Source organism: Euprymna scolopes, chromosome 2 (genome assembly GCF_053919585.1).
Source record: "Euprymna scolopes isolate OS-2025 chromosome 2, ASM5391958v1, whole genome shotgun sequence".
Lineage (NCBI taxonomy): Eukaryota > Metazoa > Mollusca > Cephalopoda > Sepiida > Sepiolidae > Euprymna > Euprymna scolopes.
Window position 1 is genome coordinate 20,749,807 of NC_136483.1, and position 17,071 is coordinate 20,766,877.

General features: G+C 27.4%; 1 protein-coding gene across 1 annotated transcript in view; it reads right to left on the minus strand.

Annotated features, from left to right (window-relative positions):
• Positions 1 to 827: 827 nt before the first annotated feature.
• Positions 828 to 17,071, minus strand: part of LOC145289592 (ras-related protein Rab-13-like) — a 40,024-nt gene continuing 23,780 nt past the window's right edge. Inside the window, exons 2-3 of the mRNA XM_080136423.1 lie at positions 9,011 to 9,119; positions 828 to 2,745 (exon numbers count right to left, since the gene is read on the minus strand). Coding sequence (XP_079992549.1) covers positions 2,463 to 2,745; positions 9,011 to 9,119 — 392 coding nt within the window. The 3' untranslated portion in view covers positions 828 to 2,462. The remainder of the gene's footprint in view (positions 2,746 to 9,010; positions 9,120 to 17,071) is intronic.

Below are 17,071 nucleotides of genomic sequence, written 5' to 3' on the forward strand. Positions count from 1 at the left end.
GTTATGGTATTAAATAAAACAGCATATCACCGGACTATCCATTCATGTGAAATCTTTTTATCATTTTTCTTTTACCTCCTATTCCCCTTACCTCACCCTTTTTCTTAACCAAGTAAGATCTGTGACTTACTTGTAGTTTCATTAAATACTTTTATATGCAAAATCCGATCCCACATTTTGCTAATTCCTGCCCTCTGATGAGAAGGAGAGTATTTCTTCGAAACTCCGCGGATTAAGGACTATCCACTTATCTTGTGCTTCCTTTTTTTTTTAAATTAAATGTTTTTAACTCTTTTTCAAGATGTCTTTTAACATGTTTTATTAATCATTTGTTCATATATATATATATATATATATATATATATGTATATATATGTGTGTGTGTGTGTGTATTGATAAAAGTGAATCCGCTTATTCCACCATTGTATCTTAATTTACTTGTTTGTCCATTACACCTCTGCATTGCATTGTCTTCTATAAATTAAAATTTTCTTTTATTTACACACCAAACAATGCTTCAAGCAAACTACACTAACCTTTTATATCTCACTTTGTTCTATTAATATTTTAATACCATTAATTATTTTTGAAAGTTTCAATTAAATCACCTCTCATTCTTCACTCTAGAATAAAATAGTTTATTCTATTTTTTCTGATCTTTCCCCGAAACTAATATCTTTTACTCTTTTTATAATTCTTTCTTAGACTGCTTTCTATGTTTTCCAATCACAATATTACTGCTATAGAGGTGTGAGTTTCGAATTCCTTGTCACCAGTGTTATAACCATGCAGGACAGTAATAATCAAGACAAACACATTAATATAATTTTTGAAAAAAAAATGTATTATCAAAAGTATTTTACAAAAGTACACATCATAACTCTGAGGCCATAACTGCCATGGATTACAACATTATAACGTGTTATGTGCAAGTATATTAGAGTTTCCAGGTAAGCCCATTATTCTTAAAATGGGTAGATCAGCTCATCTCATAGCATTTACATTCCAACTTCCATCTCTGGACATTGGAGTTTAGTCTTGATATGCTTTTGGTGAAGAGGGATTAATTGCTTTCCAAATTTTTTGTACCTGTAAAGTTTTCACCTGTTATTAGATGGAATTAGTGTTCAGGAGAGATGGATAAAGATATAGGTCATTTGTGCTATTGGTAACTATAAGAACCTGATATGCAAAATATTGTTAGGAATTATTCCAAGTCGTGCTCATATGTGAAATCTGAAATGTTCTCAATTTGCAGATGGTCACTTTAAATTACATTTATGTTCTTTTTATCCTTTCCTATCCTCTTAAAATATACTGAGGACATTGCCAAAACTGCTGCAAAGAAGTGGGCTCCCTCTATTGTGCTAGAAAATTACTCACACCAGAGAGAATTCTATATCCATATATATATATATATATATATATATATATATATATAGCTACAATCTGTCCATGCATGGAGTATTGGTGTCATATCTAAGCTGGAGCATCTGCCAATTGTCTTTCACGCTTAGACAAAGTTCAAAAATGAGTCTCAAATTTAATACATCCTGCACGATCAGCCAAGTCCCAACCTCTGTCACATCACTGCAATGTCACATCTCTGTGTCTGATTTACAAACACTTTAATGGAATGTACTCCAATGAAATTATAGCAGCAAAATTTCCCTCCTTTCACTGTTGAGTTTCTGAGATACAGGAAAGCCTTTTACTCTAATACTTTCTTTTCTCGGACTGCTAGACTTTGAAATTCTCTCACTGTTTTTGGCTTCTTTGACTACAGTAACCTGACTGAAGTTTAAATGTAGTTTGGACAGACATCTCACTGCTCAACAACACTTAGTTCTCTATTAGACATGATCCCAAATACGTGCCAAGTGGCAATATCTCTTGCCCTTGTTTGGGGTGAAAAAAAGTAAAAAAAAAAAGTTTATTGAATCAAACCATAAATCAATAAAGTTGTTGCAAATTCTGAGATGAAAGCTGGTTGAGTTGACACCGAATATGCAATCAGTAAAAGTATTCTTATGAATAAAGGGAGATAACTTTTTATACACTAAAATTATCTCCCTTGTCAAGATGGAGATTTTTTGAAGACATTTTAATGCAGAATCTAAGCTGTTAAATAGGGCAAAGTTCAAATATGATATGAACGGGAAATGCGATAAGCATGTGTGTTTATTCCAATGAGGTTGTAGTTTAAAAGTTTATTTCTTTATAGTTTACTATTTTAAATAAATATAACATAGATGAAAACAAAATTCTTTGTTCCAAAAACTAAAACGAAATTGGAAAAAAGAAAAACAGCAGCTTAACCGATCAATACCAAAGGTTAAGAACAACGTACACACGAACATAGCCAATCATGAAGATGCAATGCCCCTATATAAAATAATCTAATTAAAAAAAAAAACATGACTTAATAAGAAACCTCCAACCAAGATGAAGATTTTCTATGTTCACGATATAACACATGCATCTTTGTTTGTGTCTTCTTTGTCTTGTAACCGATACAATGCTGACTTGATTTCTAAATCTTTGATGATCATGTCGATGAGTTTGTCGAATGGTTCTGTAATGTTAAGTTTGTCCTCTGTGCTGACCTCTACGTACTCCAGCCCGATGGAAGTAGCAAATTTCTCAGCTCTTTCCCTAGTGACTTCTCGCTTCTTAGAAAGGCAGTTTGTTCCGACAAGGATGATACGGATTCCACTTGGTGCATATTCATGTATATCCTGAGACCTTGAATGGAAACAGAAAAAAAATATTGGAAATAAGTAATAAATACAGTTAAAAAGAATTCAATCATAAGAACAAAGAATTAAATTATCAAAAACAAAGAATGAAATCATAAAAACAAAGAATTATATTATCAAAAACAAAGAATTATATTATCAAAAACAAAGAATGAAATCATAAAAACAAAGAATTAAATCATAAAAACAAAGAATTATATTATCAAAAACAAAGAATTAAATTATCAAAACAAAGAATGAAATTATCAAAACTGAATCTGTATTATAATTATTAACTCAAAGATAGTTGTTGATTAGGACTAAACAGCCTCACTCCTCCAGTGATTTGCTGCTAAGATCCGGAAGTTAGTCCATCAGTTTTCCTACTCCTAAATGAATGATCAGACAAGAGCTATCATAGAATGGCACACTCCTGTGCCTATACTCTATGCCATGCATTTCAATGTCCATGTTTGGATAAAAAACATACTGAGTATAGACTTCAATAAAGTTTTTGCGTCAATTCCAGAACACTTGAAAATAGCTCCCTCATCCTGACCTTAGAAAAAACAGATTTCATTGATATTGAAAGAAATGTTTAAATATTAACTTTAAAGTTTTAGATGGAGAGATGAACAAATATATCTCTAAAATAATTAAAAATCAAGAATTAAAAGAAATTTATTTACCCATGGAAGTAAACCAAAATATGTTGGCCTGATTTTAAGTGACATGTTTGAAGAAGTAATAGAGATGGAGGGGGAGATTAGGATTTTACGAGTAAAATATTTTTAATATTATAATTGTGTATTTTTGTATCTAGGTTACTTATAGGCTCCAAAACTACTTGACAGAACCTTACCAAGTTTAGCATAAAGCTTCCTTGGTATAAAAGGAAGAAAAGAAAGGCTGGATTTACCATTAAAAAAAACTAAACATGTGCTCAGAACATCAAGAAAATAGAGAACATGACTGAGAGAGCAAGATGTGTGGATAAGATCACAGATACTTTCATTTTTACGTTTATTCATACCAAATAAAGCCAATTGCCACAAAAGTGTCACATGTAGGCAAGCTGAGCAGGTGCTACATCAGTGGTAATTAAGTTAGCTAGTGTGAGTTTTAACAAGGGTCACACTGAGTGCATGATAAGTTCCTCCATGTTTAGGCAAACTTCTTGGTCTGACCTTCACTCCTGATCTGAAATGGAGCATGTACATTAAATCTGTTGCCTAAGTCAAGGAAAAATGTTTAGATCATTCTACTGCTCCAGTAGATATCTCACTGCTGATATAATTCTCTACTTGTATAAGAGCCAAGTACGTCCTAGAATGGAGTATTGTTTCCACATTTTCGAGCATCCGATCCTGCTTTGATAGAGTTTAAAACCGACTACATAATCTAGTAGGTGATGCCCTTTTTTCTTCTCTGCAACCTCTTTCCCACAGAAGAGGCGTTGCGAGCCTATCTTTGCTCTGTTGTTATTTTCATGGTGAGTGTTTGACTAAGCTCCAATCTATGGTTACCTCTTTCACAAAAAACACTCATATAACCAAAATCATTATCAATAAATTTCTCAACTCTCTATCGGTGCCTAAACCTGAATTCCATGAAAAAAGCTTATTTCTAAAAGCTTATTTCTAAGAACTGCCCAACTGTGGAACCGTTCAATTGCTCTGTTCTTTAGATGACTATATTATCATTTTCAAGTCCAACATAAACAAGTTCTTATTGAACCGTCCTCATAAATAACCTAATTATATCAAATTTCCATCACAAATGATTACTACATTGCCAATCACTACCATACACCTATTATCGCTCTGAGGGTTGAATGAAAGATGGGTGACCTAAAGTTGAGGCAAGGGGTCAACAGGTCAAACGTCATAGGCAAAAGATAATGAAGAAAACTTCTCTCTGGAATGAGACACTAGCAATGATGTAGAAAACTCTTAACTTTAACGTATATTACCGATGTCTATGTGCATCATAGAAAATAAAGAAGTAAATTATTAAGTTAGCATTAGTCTCTCCCACCTGAATCCATTCGTTCCAAATAAAACCTTGAAGGAAACTCAACAAACATTAAAGGAAACAAGCTTAGTCTTGACAGCATTGAATGTTGCCATCCATTTTTGTCCCCATTCCACTACAGATTGGCAGTCTTCCTCTAGTGTTTCTGCAATTTCCTTAGTTATGTGTTCATTTGTTTTCCTCTCGTGCCTGTTATAGAGTGTGGTGTCATCAGCATATATACCTGTTTCAGAGATGATTTTATCAGGGAAGTCATTTATAAATATCAAGAACAATAAAAGTCCAAGGATTGACCCCTGAGGTACACCTGCATTTATATCATATTGTTTTAACGTATAACCATTGAGGACAACCTTGATTATTCTCTTATTTAAAAAGGATTTTATTATGTTAAGTATTCATACAGTAATACCATATGATCTGATTTTCCTGAGAAGACCACCGTGCCATACCCTGTCTAAATATATCTAAGGCTACTGCCCTACCTTCCCCTACTTTATACAGTGCATGGTATATATGTTCAGAGATTACAGTTAGGATACCTGTAGTAGAATGGGCTTACCTAAATCCATATTGATGGTCAGACAGAAGTTAAGTAAGGTGGTGATCTAGAGCTTGATTAATTATTGACTCAAATATTTTGGCAAAAAAAGGAGAAGGCTAATGGGGCGATAATTTAATGGGCCAGTTCTTTAGCTAGAATTCTTGTAAACTGGTACCACAGAAGCAGTTTTCCAGCAATCAGAAAAGCAAAATTCATTAAGGCATTTTCTGCAAAGTTTGGAGAGGACTGGAGAAACCTCAGGGGAGCATTTTTTAATAGCACAGCCGGGATGAGATTAGGTCCACATACTTTTGAGGTGTCTAGGTTTTTTTTATATCATGTACTTTAGAAAGGGTGATTTTCAAATCATCTAGTGTGATTTTTGTCCACAGAGGAAAATCAGGGAGGGAGTGGTTTGCTGGGTCTAATATAGAGTTGCAGGCAAACTGACTGGCAAGCATATTAGCCTTCTCAGCTGCCGTGCAAACAACCTCATGATTGTTGGATAGTGGGGGAATTGTTGATTGCCTATTATTTACTACACTGTTGTAGATTTTCCAGAAATTACAAGTTTCTAATTTCTGTGCTTTGATGCATTTTCTGGTGGTTTCAGTATATTCTCTCTTAGCTGTTGCTACTTCTTTCTTACAATTATTTCTAGCTTCTATATATTTTTGTCTGTTTGTACTGGACTTATGTCGGATAAATCTGCGGTATGCATGCTGTCTTTGGGCAATGGCAGCTGTGCAAGTAGAACTAAACCGCTGGGGAGAGTTGGGGTTGCTATAGAACTTCTGCGTGGGAACATGTGCTTCAATTGCAGTTTTGAACTATTCAGTGGTCTCAGCTGCACACTATTCTGCAGGAAGAGAAAAACTATTTCCTCATGAGGCATCTCTGATCAGCCTTTTTATAATACCTTGTCATTTTGAACAATGGCTTTTCAGTTTGGGGTCAAGAGTTTAGGGTGGTTTATCACAGCATGATCAGCATTCCTGAGTGAGTTATGGATATTTGTTACACGATCATCGAGAACTGTAGTCAGAAATAGATCTAGAAGTGAGGCTTGTTAATCGTGTCAATCAGTGAGACAGGTCGGAAATGTCTGTGATAGGGAATGAAATATAGAGAAACTATGTGCAATGCTAGCAGCTGTGTCTGTGTAATTAGAGAATCCAAGCCAATTACTGTAGTGGACATTGAAGTCACCAAATACATGTACTTGTGCACTAGTATCGAGGGAGAGTGCTGTATCTATGCTGTCAAAGACTTTGTTTATTAGGGTACAGTCCTGGGTCGAGGGAGAGCAGTAGAGAAAATATAAGTAGCTAATATTATGTTGCAGGTTAATTCTAAAGCACTTAAAGGCCTGGTTGTCTGATTCTAGTTTGGATTCTCTAGTCAAGGGTGGGTGGGGAGTCGAATATAGACTCCAAATCCGTGCATGTTTGTCTGAGTCCTTACGGCAAAGTGGGAGATGGCCAGGCATGTTAAAGTGGTTAGAGAAGATGGATGAGTATAGGTTAGTTTCACTTAGCACCAAAATATCCGGGGAGTTTGCAAGGAGAAATGATTCAACATCATCTAAATTAGTTCTAAGCCGCAGACATTTGTGAATGCTCAATGTGTGAAGACGAATTTGCTTTGTTAATGTTTATGCCTGTTTGATCATACTTTATCATTGAACTGTTCTTTTATTTTATTTAAAAGTTTTAGGGTGAAATGTGCTGGATGGTAATGACTATGTAGAATAATAAATTCTGGAGCACAAAAGGTTGCTCGTTTTAATGACACCACTCACATCTTCATAGCTCTTCAACGTTTTAAGGAAGCTTCTTTTTTCTTTTTCGGAACAACCCTCATAGATAACCAAAGGTAATAGGATGCAACAATCCAACCTGAATATTTCAGTATGTCAGCCATAAAAGAAAATATGGCAGAATTGAATGCCAAATCTTATCTTAACTGAGACAACTGAGTGATCAGAAGATCTAATGGAGACAGAACAGAGGATGAGCACATTTCTGGACAAAGAAAACTGTCAAAGAGACTTGCATATTGTCTGTCAGAGTTGGGCATATGGGTGAGTTCATGAACAGTTTGTATTAGGTCATAGGCAATTGAGAAATCACGACAGTACCTTCCCAATCATCTGTCTTGTTTGAGTGGACTAGCCATTCAACGTTGTGGACATTGAAGTCTCGGCTAACGTTAATGTTATCCAGGGGATATATAAACAGAATGTCATCAATTTTCTTAGAGATATTCTCAATGATAATAACTCCGCTGGTGTGGGGGCAATAGAGGACAAATATGAATGCGGTGCTGTGAACAAGTGCCATTCTGAAGCACATATAAGGCAAATTAGGATCTTCTCTGGAGATTTCCTACCACATGCATAGCCATCTCTAACAGACATATTCCATGCTCATCACAATTTTGGGGATCAGATTTTGATGCCAGGTTTGAGTATCGTTTAATCGTGAACTCATCTAGGGAAACAGTCAGATCAATGCCAGTTTCGCATAGGAACAATAGGTCAGGTTTGGTTTCCTGTAATTGGATTTCAACTTCTGGATGGTTGAAATGTAGATCCTTGATGTTAGAGAAGGATCTGGTAGTGGGGGGTGGGGGTCTATGCTGGGAGTTGGAATTCAGGGTTTAATTTTGTTTTGTTTCTTGAGATTTTTCATTTTTGAAGATTGAGAAATGTGAAAAAGGTCTTCAGAGTTGTTAGAGCAGAGAAAAAGAAAAAACAGGAAGGGAGAATGATTTTTTGCAACCATGTAGAGGAAAAGCCATAACATTACCCATTAATATGGCATCGAGAGGCCCCACCAGAAGCTTCTGTATTGTCCAGAATCCATTCACCAAATTGCAATACAGCAGCCACAGTACTTTACATCTGCTGATAGGATGGTCTTCTTGGGGATTAATCCAAGATTCGGGTCCCTGACTATCAGGCGGATAATGTCATCCCAAGTAAAATGTTTACTTCCAGCATCCTTATTCGTGCCAAACGTCACAAGGATAGAAATAGGAAGACAAAATTATGATATCTCAAGCTACTGCTCAGGAAAAACACTTCTGGTTCAATGTGCGCCTATTTTCTTCTCTCCAGAAACATCACTCATTGTAAATGAGGACTGAGGGACAAAATAGAAAAAACAAGAGTTATGGGGTTGTTAGGTTCAGTCATTTTGGTAAAAAATTTTATCCTTCAAATTATTTATATCTTCAAATATTTATTCATATTGTTTGGTTTGGTTGTTTTGTATAAGAAAATTATTGTTTATCATTTTGATTTTGAAGACCCTGATTAATTTTTACAAAAGGAAAAGGGTGAAAAAAAAAATCAATGTTTGATGTATCAGGTGCATTTAGTGATTATAAAGCTAGTATCTTCAGACAGCCTGATCTGGTAGCACCAGGTATTCTGATTTACACTTCTATACTACAGATGTACAAGTTATTAGGAACTTATGAAACTATTAGCACTAAGTATACATCTTAGTAGACCTTGATCATCAACCTTCATTTCGATTAGATGATGATGATGATGATGATGATGAAATGATAATTCGTTATTTTTTACTTTTTATTGTGTTTTAGTTCTGTAATTCTGAGTTTCAGCAAGAAACGATTGTTCGGATCTTCATGAATTAGTGATCACATAAATATAGTCATAACTCACCATCTATAGACGTTGTGAAAAGTGTTCTTCTTGGTCAAGTCGAAAACTATTAGGCAGCCGTGGGCTTGACAGTAATAGGACGGTGTCAGGCTCCGGTATCTTTCTTGACCTTTAAAGAGATCTGGACACAATGTTAAAAAATTTTTTAAATAAAAAAAACAAACTTAAAATGAACATCAATCTATATATTTGTTTGTTTGTCTGTCTGTCCATTAACTTGTTTTTGGTTTTGAGATCTATGAATATATATATATATATATATATATATATATATATATATATATACACATACATACTCACAAAAGTATATGTATATATATATATATATATATATATATATATACCCACATAAGTATATATATATATATATACATATATATATACCCACATAAGTATATATATTTATATATACATACACACATTTACATAGGTATATATATATATATACTCACATAAATATATATATAAATATATATATATTTGTAGTCATCGACATACAGTCCTGTTTCGTTGTATCACAACTCATCAGTGCCGCTAGACTAGCAACTATCCCAAGCCAAAGATTGAACCTAGAACGGTACTGTTGACGGTCGGCGGTTCTCCCACTCGACCATGGAATTGATGCCCGTAAATAACTTGTCGGAATGTCTATTTAAATAGACACCCGCCACCACTTTTATAGTGCTCAAATCGCCTGTTCGTAAACAAACCAACAACGAGCTTCACATTTTCAGCTAATTAAATAGCGGGTGAAATTATTTACGACAGTGCTCTACCCAAAGAGGGGGGCTTAAGATATATTTGTAGTCATCGACATACAGTCCTGTTTCGCTGTATCAAAACTCATCAGTGCCGCTAGATATATATATATATACTTATGTGAGTATATATATATATATATATATATATACTCACATAAGTATATATATATATATATACTCACAAAAGTACATATATATATATACTCACATAAGTATATATATATATACTCACATAAGTATATATATATATATATACACTCACATAAGTATATATATATATACACTCACATAAGTATATATATATATATACTCACCTAAGTATATATATATATACTCACATAAGTATATATATATATATACTAACATAAGTATATATATATATATATATATATATACTCACATAAGTATATATATATATATATACTCACATAAGTATATATATATATACTCACATAAGTATATATATATATACTCACATAAGTATATATATATATATACTCACATAAGTATATATATATATATACTCACATAAGTATATATATATATATATACTCACATAAGTATATATATATATACTCACATAAGTATATATATATATACTCACATAAGTATATATATATATACTCACATAAGTATATATATATATACACTCACATAAGTATATATATATACACTCACATAAGTATATATATATATACACTCACATAAGTATATATATATATACACTCACATAAGTATATATATATATATATATATATATATACTCACATAAGTATATATATATATATATATATATACTCACATAAGTATATATATATATATATACTCACATAAGTATATATATATATATATATACTCACATAAGTATATATATATATATATATATATACTCACATAAGTATATATATATATACTCACAAAAGTATATATATATATACTCACATAAGTATATATATATATATATATATACTCAAATAAGTATATATATATATATACTCAATAAGTATATATATATATATATACTCAAATAAGTATATATATATATACTCACATAAGTATATATATATATACTCACATAAGTATATATATATACTCACATAAGTATATATATATGTATCTATATATACTCACATAAGTATATATATATACTCACATAAGTATATATATATGTATCTATATATACTCACATAAGTATATATATATACTCACATAAGTATATATATATATATATATACTCACATAAGTATATATATATATACATACATACTCACATAAGTATATATATATATACATACTCACATAAGTATATATATATACTCACATAAGTATATATATATACTCACATAAGTATATATATACTCACATAAGTATATATACATACTCACATAAGTATATATACATACTCACATAAGTATATATACATACTCACATAAGTACATATATATACTCACATAAGTATATATATATATATACTCACATAAGTATACATATACAAACTGACATAAGTATATATATATATACTGACATAAGTATATATATATATATACTGACATAAGTATATATATATATATATATACTGACGTAAGTATATATATATATATATATACTGACATAAGTATATATATATACTGACATAAGTATATATATATATATATATATACTGACATAAGTATATATATATATATATATATACTGACATAAGTATATATATATACTGACATAAGTATATATATATATATATATATATACTGACATAAGTATATATATATATATATATATATATATATATATATATACTGACATAAGTATATATATATATACTGACATAAGTATATATATATACTGACATAAGTATATATATATATATATACTGACATAAGTATATACATATATATATATACTGACATAAGTATATATATACTGACATAAGTATATATATATATATATACTGACATAAGTATATATATACTGACATAAGTATATATATATATATACTGACATAAGTATATATATATATACTGACATAAGTATATATATATATATATACTGACATAAGTATATATATATATATATATATACTGACATAAGTATATATATATATATACTGACATAAGTATATATATATACTGACATAAGTATATATATATACTGATATAAGTATATATATATATATATATATACTGACATAAGTATATATATATATATATATATAGTGACATAAGTATATATATATATATATATAGTGACATAAGTATATATATATATAGTGACATAAGTATATATATATATATATAGTGACATAAGTATATATATATATATATAGTGACATAAGTATATATATATATATATATATATATATATATATATATACTGACATAAGTATATATATATATATATAGTGACATAAGTATATATATATATATATATATATATATATATATATATACTGACATAAGTATATATATATATATATATACTGACATAAGTATATATATATATACTGACATAAGTATATATATATACTGACATAAGTATATATATATACTGACATAAGTATATATATACCGACATCAGTATATATATACTGACATCAGTATATATATACTGACATCAGTATATATATACTGACATCAGTATATATATACTGACATCAGTATATATATATATATATATATATATATATATATGACATAAGTATATATATATATGACATAAGTATATATATATATATATATGACATAAGTATATATATATATATATATATGACATAAGTATATATATATATATATATGACATAAGTATATATATATATATATATGACATAAGTATATATATATATATATATGACATAAGTATATATATATATATATATGACATAAGTATATATATATATATATATATATATATATATATACTGACATAAGTATATATATATATATATCTTGGTCAAGTCGAAAACTATTAGGCAGCCGTGGGCTAGACAGTAATAGGACGGTGTCAGGCTCCGGTATCTTTCTTGACCTTTAAAGAGAATCGGACACAATGTGAAAAAGTTTTTTAAATAAAAAAAAACAAACTTAAAATGAACATCAATCTATATATTTGTTTGTTTGTTTGTCTGTCTGCCCATTAACTTGTTTTTGGTTTTGAGATCTATGAATATATATATATATATATATATATATATACATACATACTCAAAAAAGTATATGTATATATATATATATATATATATATATACCCACATCAGTATATATATATATATATACATATATATTTACCCACATAAGTATATATATTTATATATATATACACACATTCATATAGGTATATATATATATATATATACTCACATAAATATATATATAAATATATATATATTTGTAGTCATCGACATACAGTCCTTTTTTGTTGTATCACAACTCATCAGTGCCGCTAGACTAGCAACTATCCCAAGCCAAGGATTGAACCTAGAACGGTACTGTTGACGGTCGGCGGTTCTCCCACTCGACCATTGAATTGATGCCCGTAAATAACTTGTTGGAATGTCTATTTAAATAGACACACGCCACCACTTTTATAATGCTCAAATCGCCTGTTCGTAAACAAACCAACAAGGAGATTCACATTTTCAGCTAATTAAATAGCGGGTGAGATTATTTACGACAGTGCTCTACCCAAAGAGGGGGGCTTAAAATATATTTGTAGTCATCGACATACAGTCCTGTTTCGCTGTATCAAAACTCATCAGTGCCGCTAGATATATATATATATTTATGTGAGTATATATATATATAAATATATATATATATATATATACTCACATAAGTATATATATATATATATATATACACTCAAATAAGTATATATATATATATATGTATATATATATATATACTCATAAAAGTACATATATATATATATACTCACATAAGTATATATATATACTCACATAAGTATATATATATATATTCACATAAGTATATATATATATATATTCACATAAGTATATATATATATACTCACATAAGTATATATATATACACTTACATAAGTATATATATATACACTCACATCAGTATATATATATATACACTCACATAAGTATATATATATATACTCACATAAGTATATATATATATATACTCACATGAGTATATATATATACTCACATAAGTATATATATATACTCACATAAGTATATATATATATATTCACATAAGTATATATATATATACTCACATAAGTATATATATATACGCACATAAGTATATATATATATATACTCACATAAGTATATATATATATATATACTCACATAAGTATATATATATATATACTCACATAAGTATATATATATATATATACTCACATAAGTATATATATATATACTCACATAAGTATATATATATATATATAATCACATAAGTATATATATATATATATAATCACATAAGTATATATATATATATATATATATATACAATCACATAAGTATATGTATATATATACACTCACATAAGTATATATATATATATATACTCACATAAGTATATATATATATATATATATATATATACTCACATAAGTATATGTATATATATACTCACATAAGTATATATATATATATATATATATATATATATATATATATATATACTCACATAAGTATATATATATATATACTCACATAAGTATATATATATATATATACTAACATAAGTATATATATATATACTCACATAAGTATATATATATATATATAAATATACTCACATAAGTATATATATATATATACCCACATAAGTATATATATATGTATATATATATACCCACATAAGTATATATATATATATATATATATATATATATATATACCCACATAAGTATATATATATATACTCACATAAGTATATATATATATACTCACATAAGTATATATATATATATATACTCACATAAGTATATATATATATATATACTCACATAAGTATATATATATATACTCACATAAGTATATATATATATATATATACTCACATAAGTATATATATATATATATATATACTCACATAAGTATATATATATATAATCACATAAGTATATATATATATATACTCACATAAGTATATATATATATATATACTCACATAAGTATATATATATATACTCACATAAGTATATATATATATATACTCACATAAGTATATATATATACTCACATAAGTATATATATATATATACTCACATAAGTATATATATATATACTCACATAAGTATATATATATATACTCACATAAGTATATATATATATACTCACATAAGTATATATATACTCACATAAGTATATATATATATACTCACATAAGTATATATATATATATACTCACATAAGTATATATATATATACTCACATAAGTATATATATATATACTCACATAAGTATATATATATATACTCACATAAGTATATATATATATGTATATATATATATATATACTCACATAAGTATATATATATACTCACATAAGTATATATATATATATATACTCACATAAGTATATATATATATATACTCACATAAGTATATATATATATATATATATATATATATATACTCACATAAGTATATATATATACTCACATAATATATATATATATATACTCACATAAGTATATATATATACATACTCACATAAGTATATATATATATACTCACATAAGTATATATATATATATATATATACTCACACAAGTATATATATATATATACTCACACAAGTATATATATATATATATACTCACACAAGTATATATATATATACTCACACAAGTATATATATATATATACTCACACAAGTATATATATATATACTCACACAAGTATATATATATATATATATACTCACACAAGTATATATATATATATACTCACACAAGTATATATATATATACTCACACAAGTATATATATATATACTCACACAAGTATATATATATATATATACTCACACAAGTATATATATATATATACTCACACAAGTATATATATATATACTCACACAAGTATATATATATATATACTCACACAAGTATATATATATATATATATACTCACACAAGTATATATATATATATATATATACTCACACAAGTATATATATATATATACTCACACAAGTATATATATATATATATACTCACATAAGTATATATATATATATACATACTGACATAAGTATATATATATACTGACATAAGTATATATATATATACTGATATAAGCATATATATATACTGACATAAGCATATATATATACTGACATAAGTATATATATATACTGACATAAGTATATATATATACTGACATAAGTATATATATATATACTGACATAAGCATATATATATACTGACATAAGTATATATATATATACTGACATAATCATATATATATACTGACATAAGTATATATATATATACTGACATAAGTATATATATATACTGACATAAGTATATATATATATATATATATACTGTCATAAGTATATATATATATATATATACTGTCATAAGTATATATATATATATATATATACTGTCATAAGTATATATATATATATATATATACTGTCATAAGTATATATATATATATACTGACATAAGTATATATATATATATACTGACATAAGTATATATATATACTGACATAAGTATATATATATACTGACATAAGTATATATATATACTGACATAAGTATATATATATACTGACATAAGTATATATATATACTGACATAAGTATATATATATACTGACATAAGTATATATATATATATATACTGACATAAGTATATATATATACTGACATAAGTATATATATACTGACATAAGTATATATATATATACTGACATAAGTATATATATATATATATATATACTGACATAAGTATATATATATATATACACTGACATAAGTATATATATATATACTGACATAAGTATATATATATACTAACACAAGTATATATATATATATATACTGACATAAGTATATATATATACTGACATAAGTATATATATATATATACTGACATAAGTATATATATATACTGACATAAGTATATATATATATATATATATATATACTGACATAAGTATATATATATACTGACATAAGTATATATATATATATATATACTGACATAAGTATATATATATATACTGACATAAGTATATATATATACTGACATAAGTATATATATATACTGACATAAGTATATATATATACTGACATAAGTATA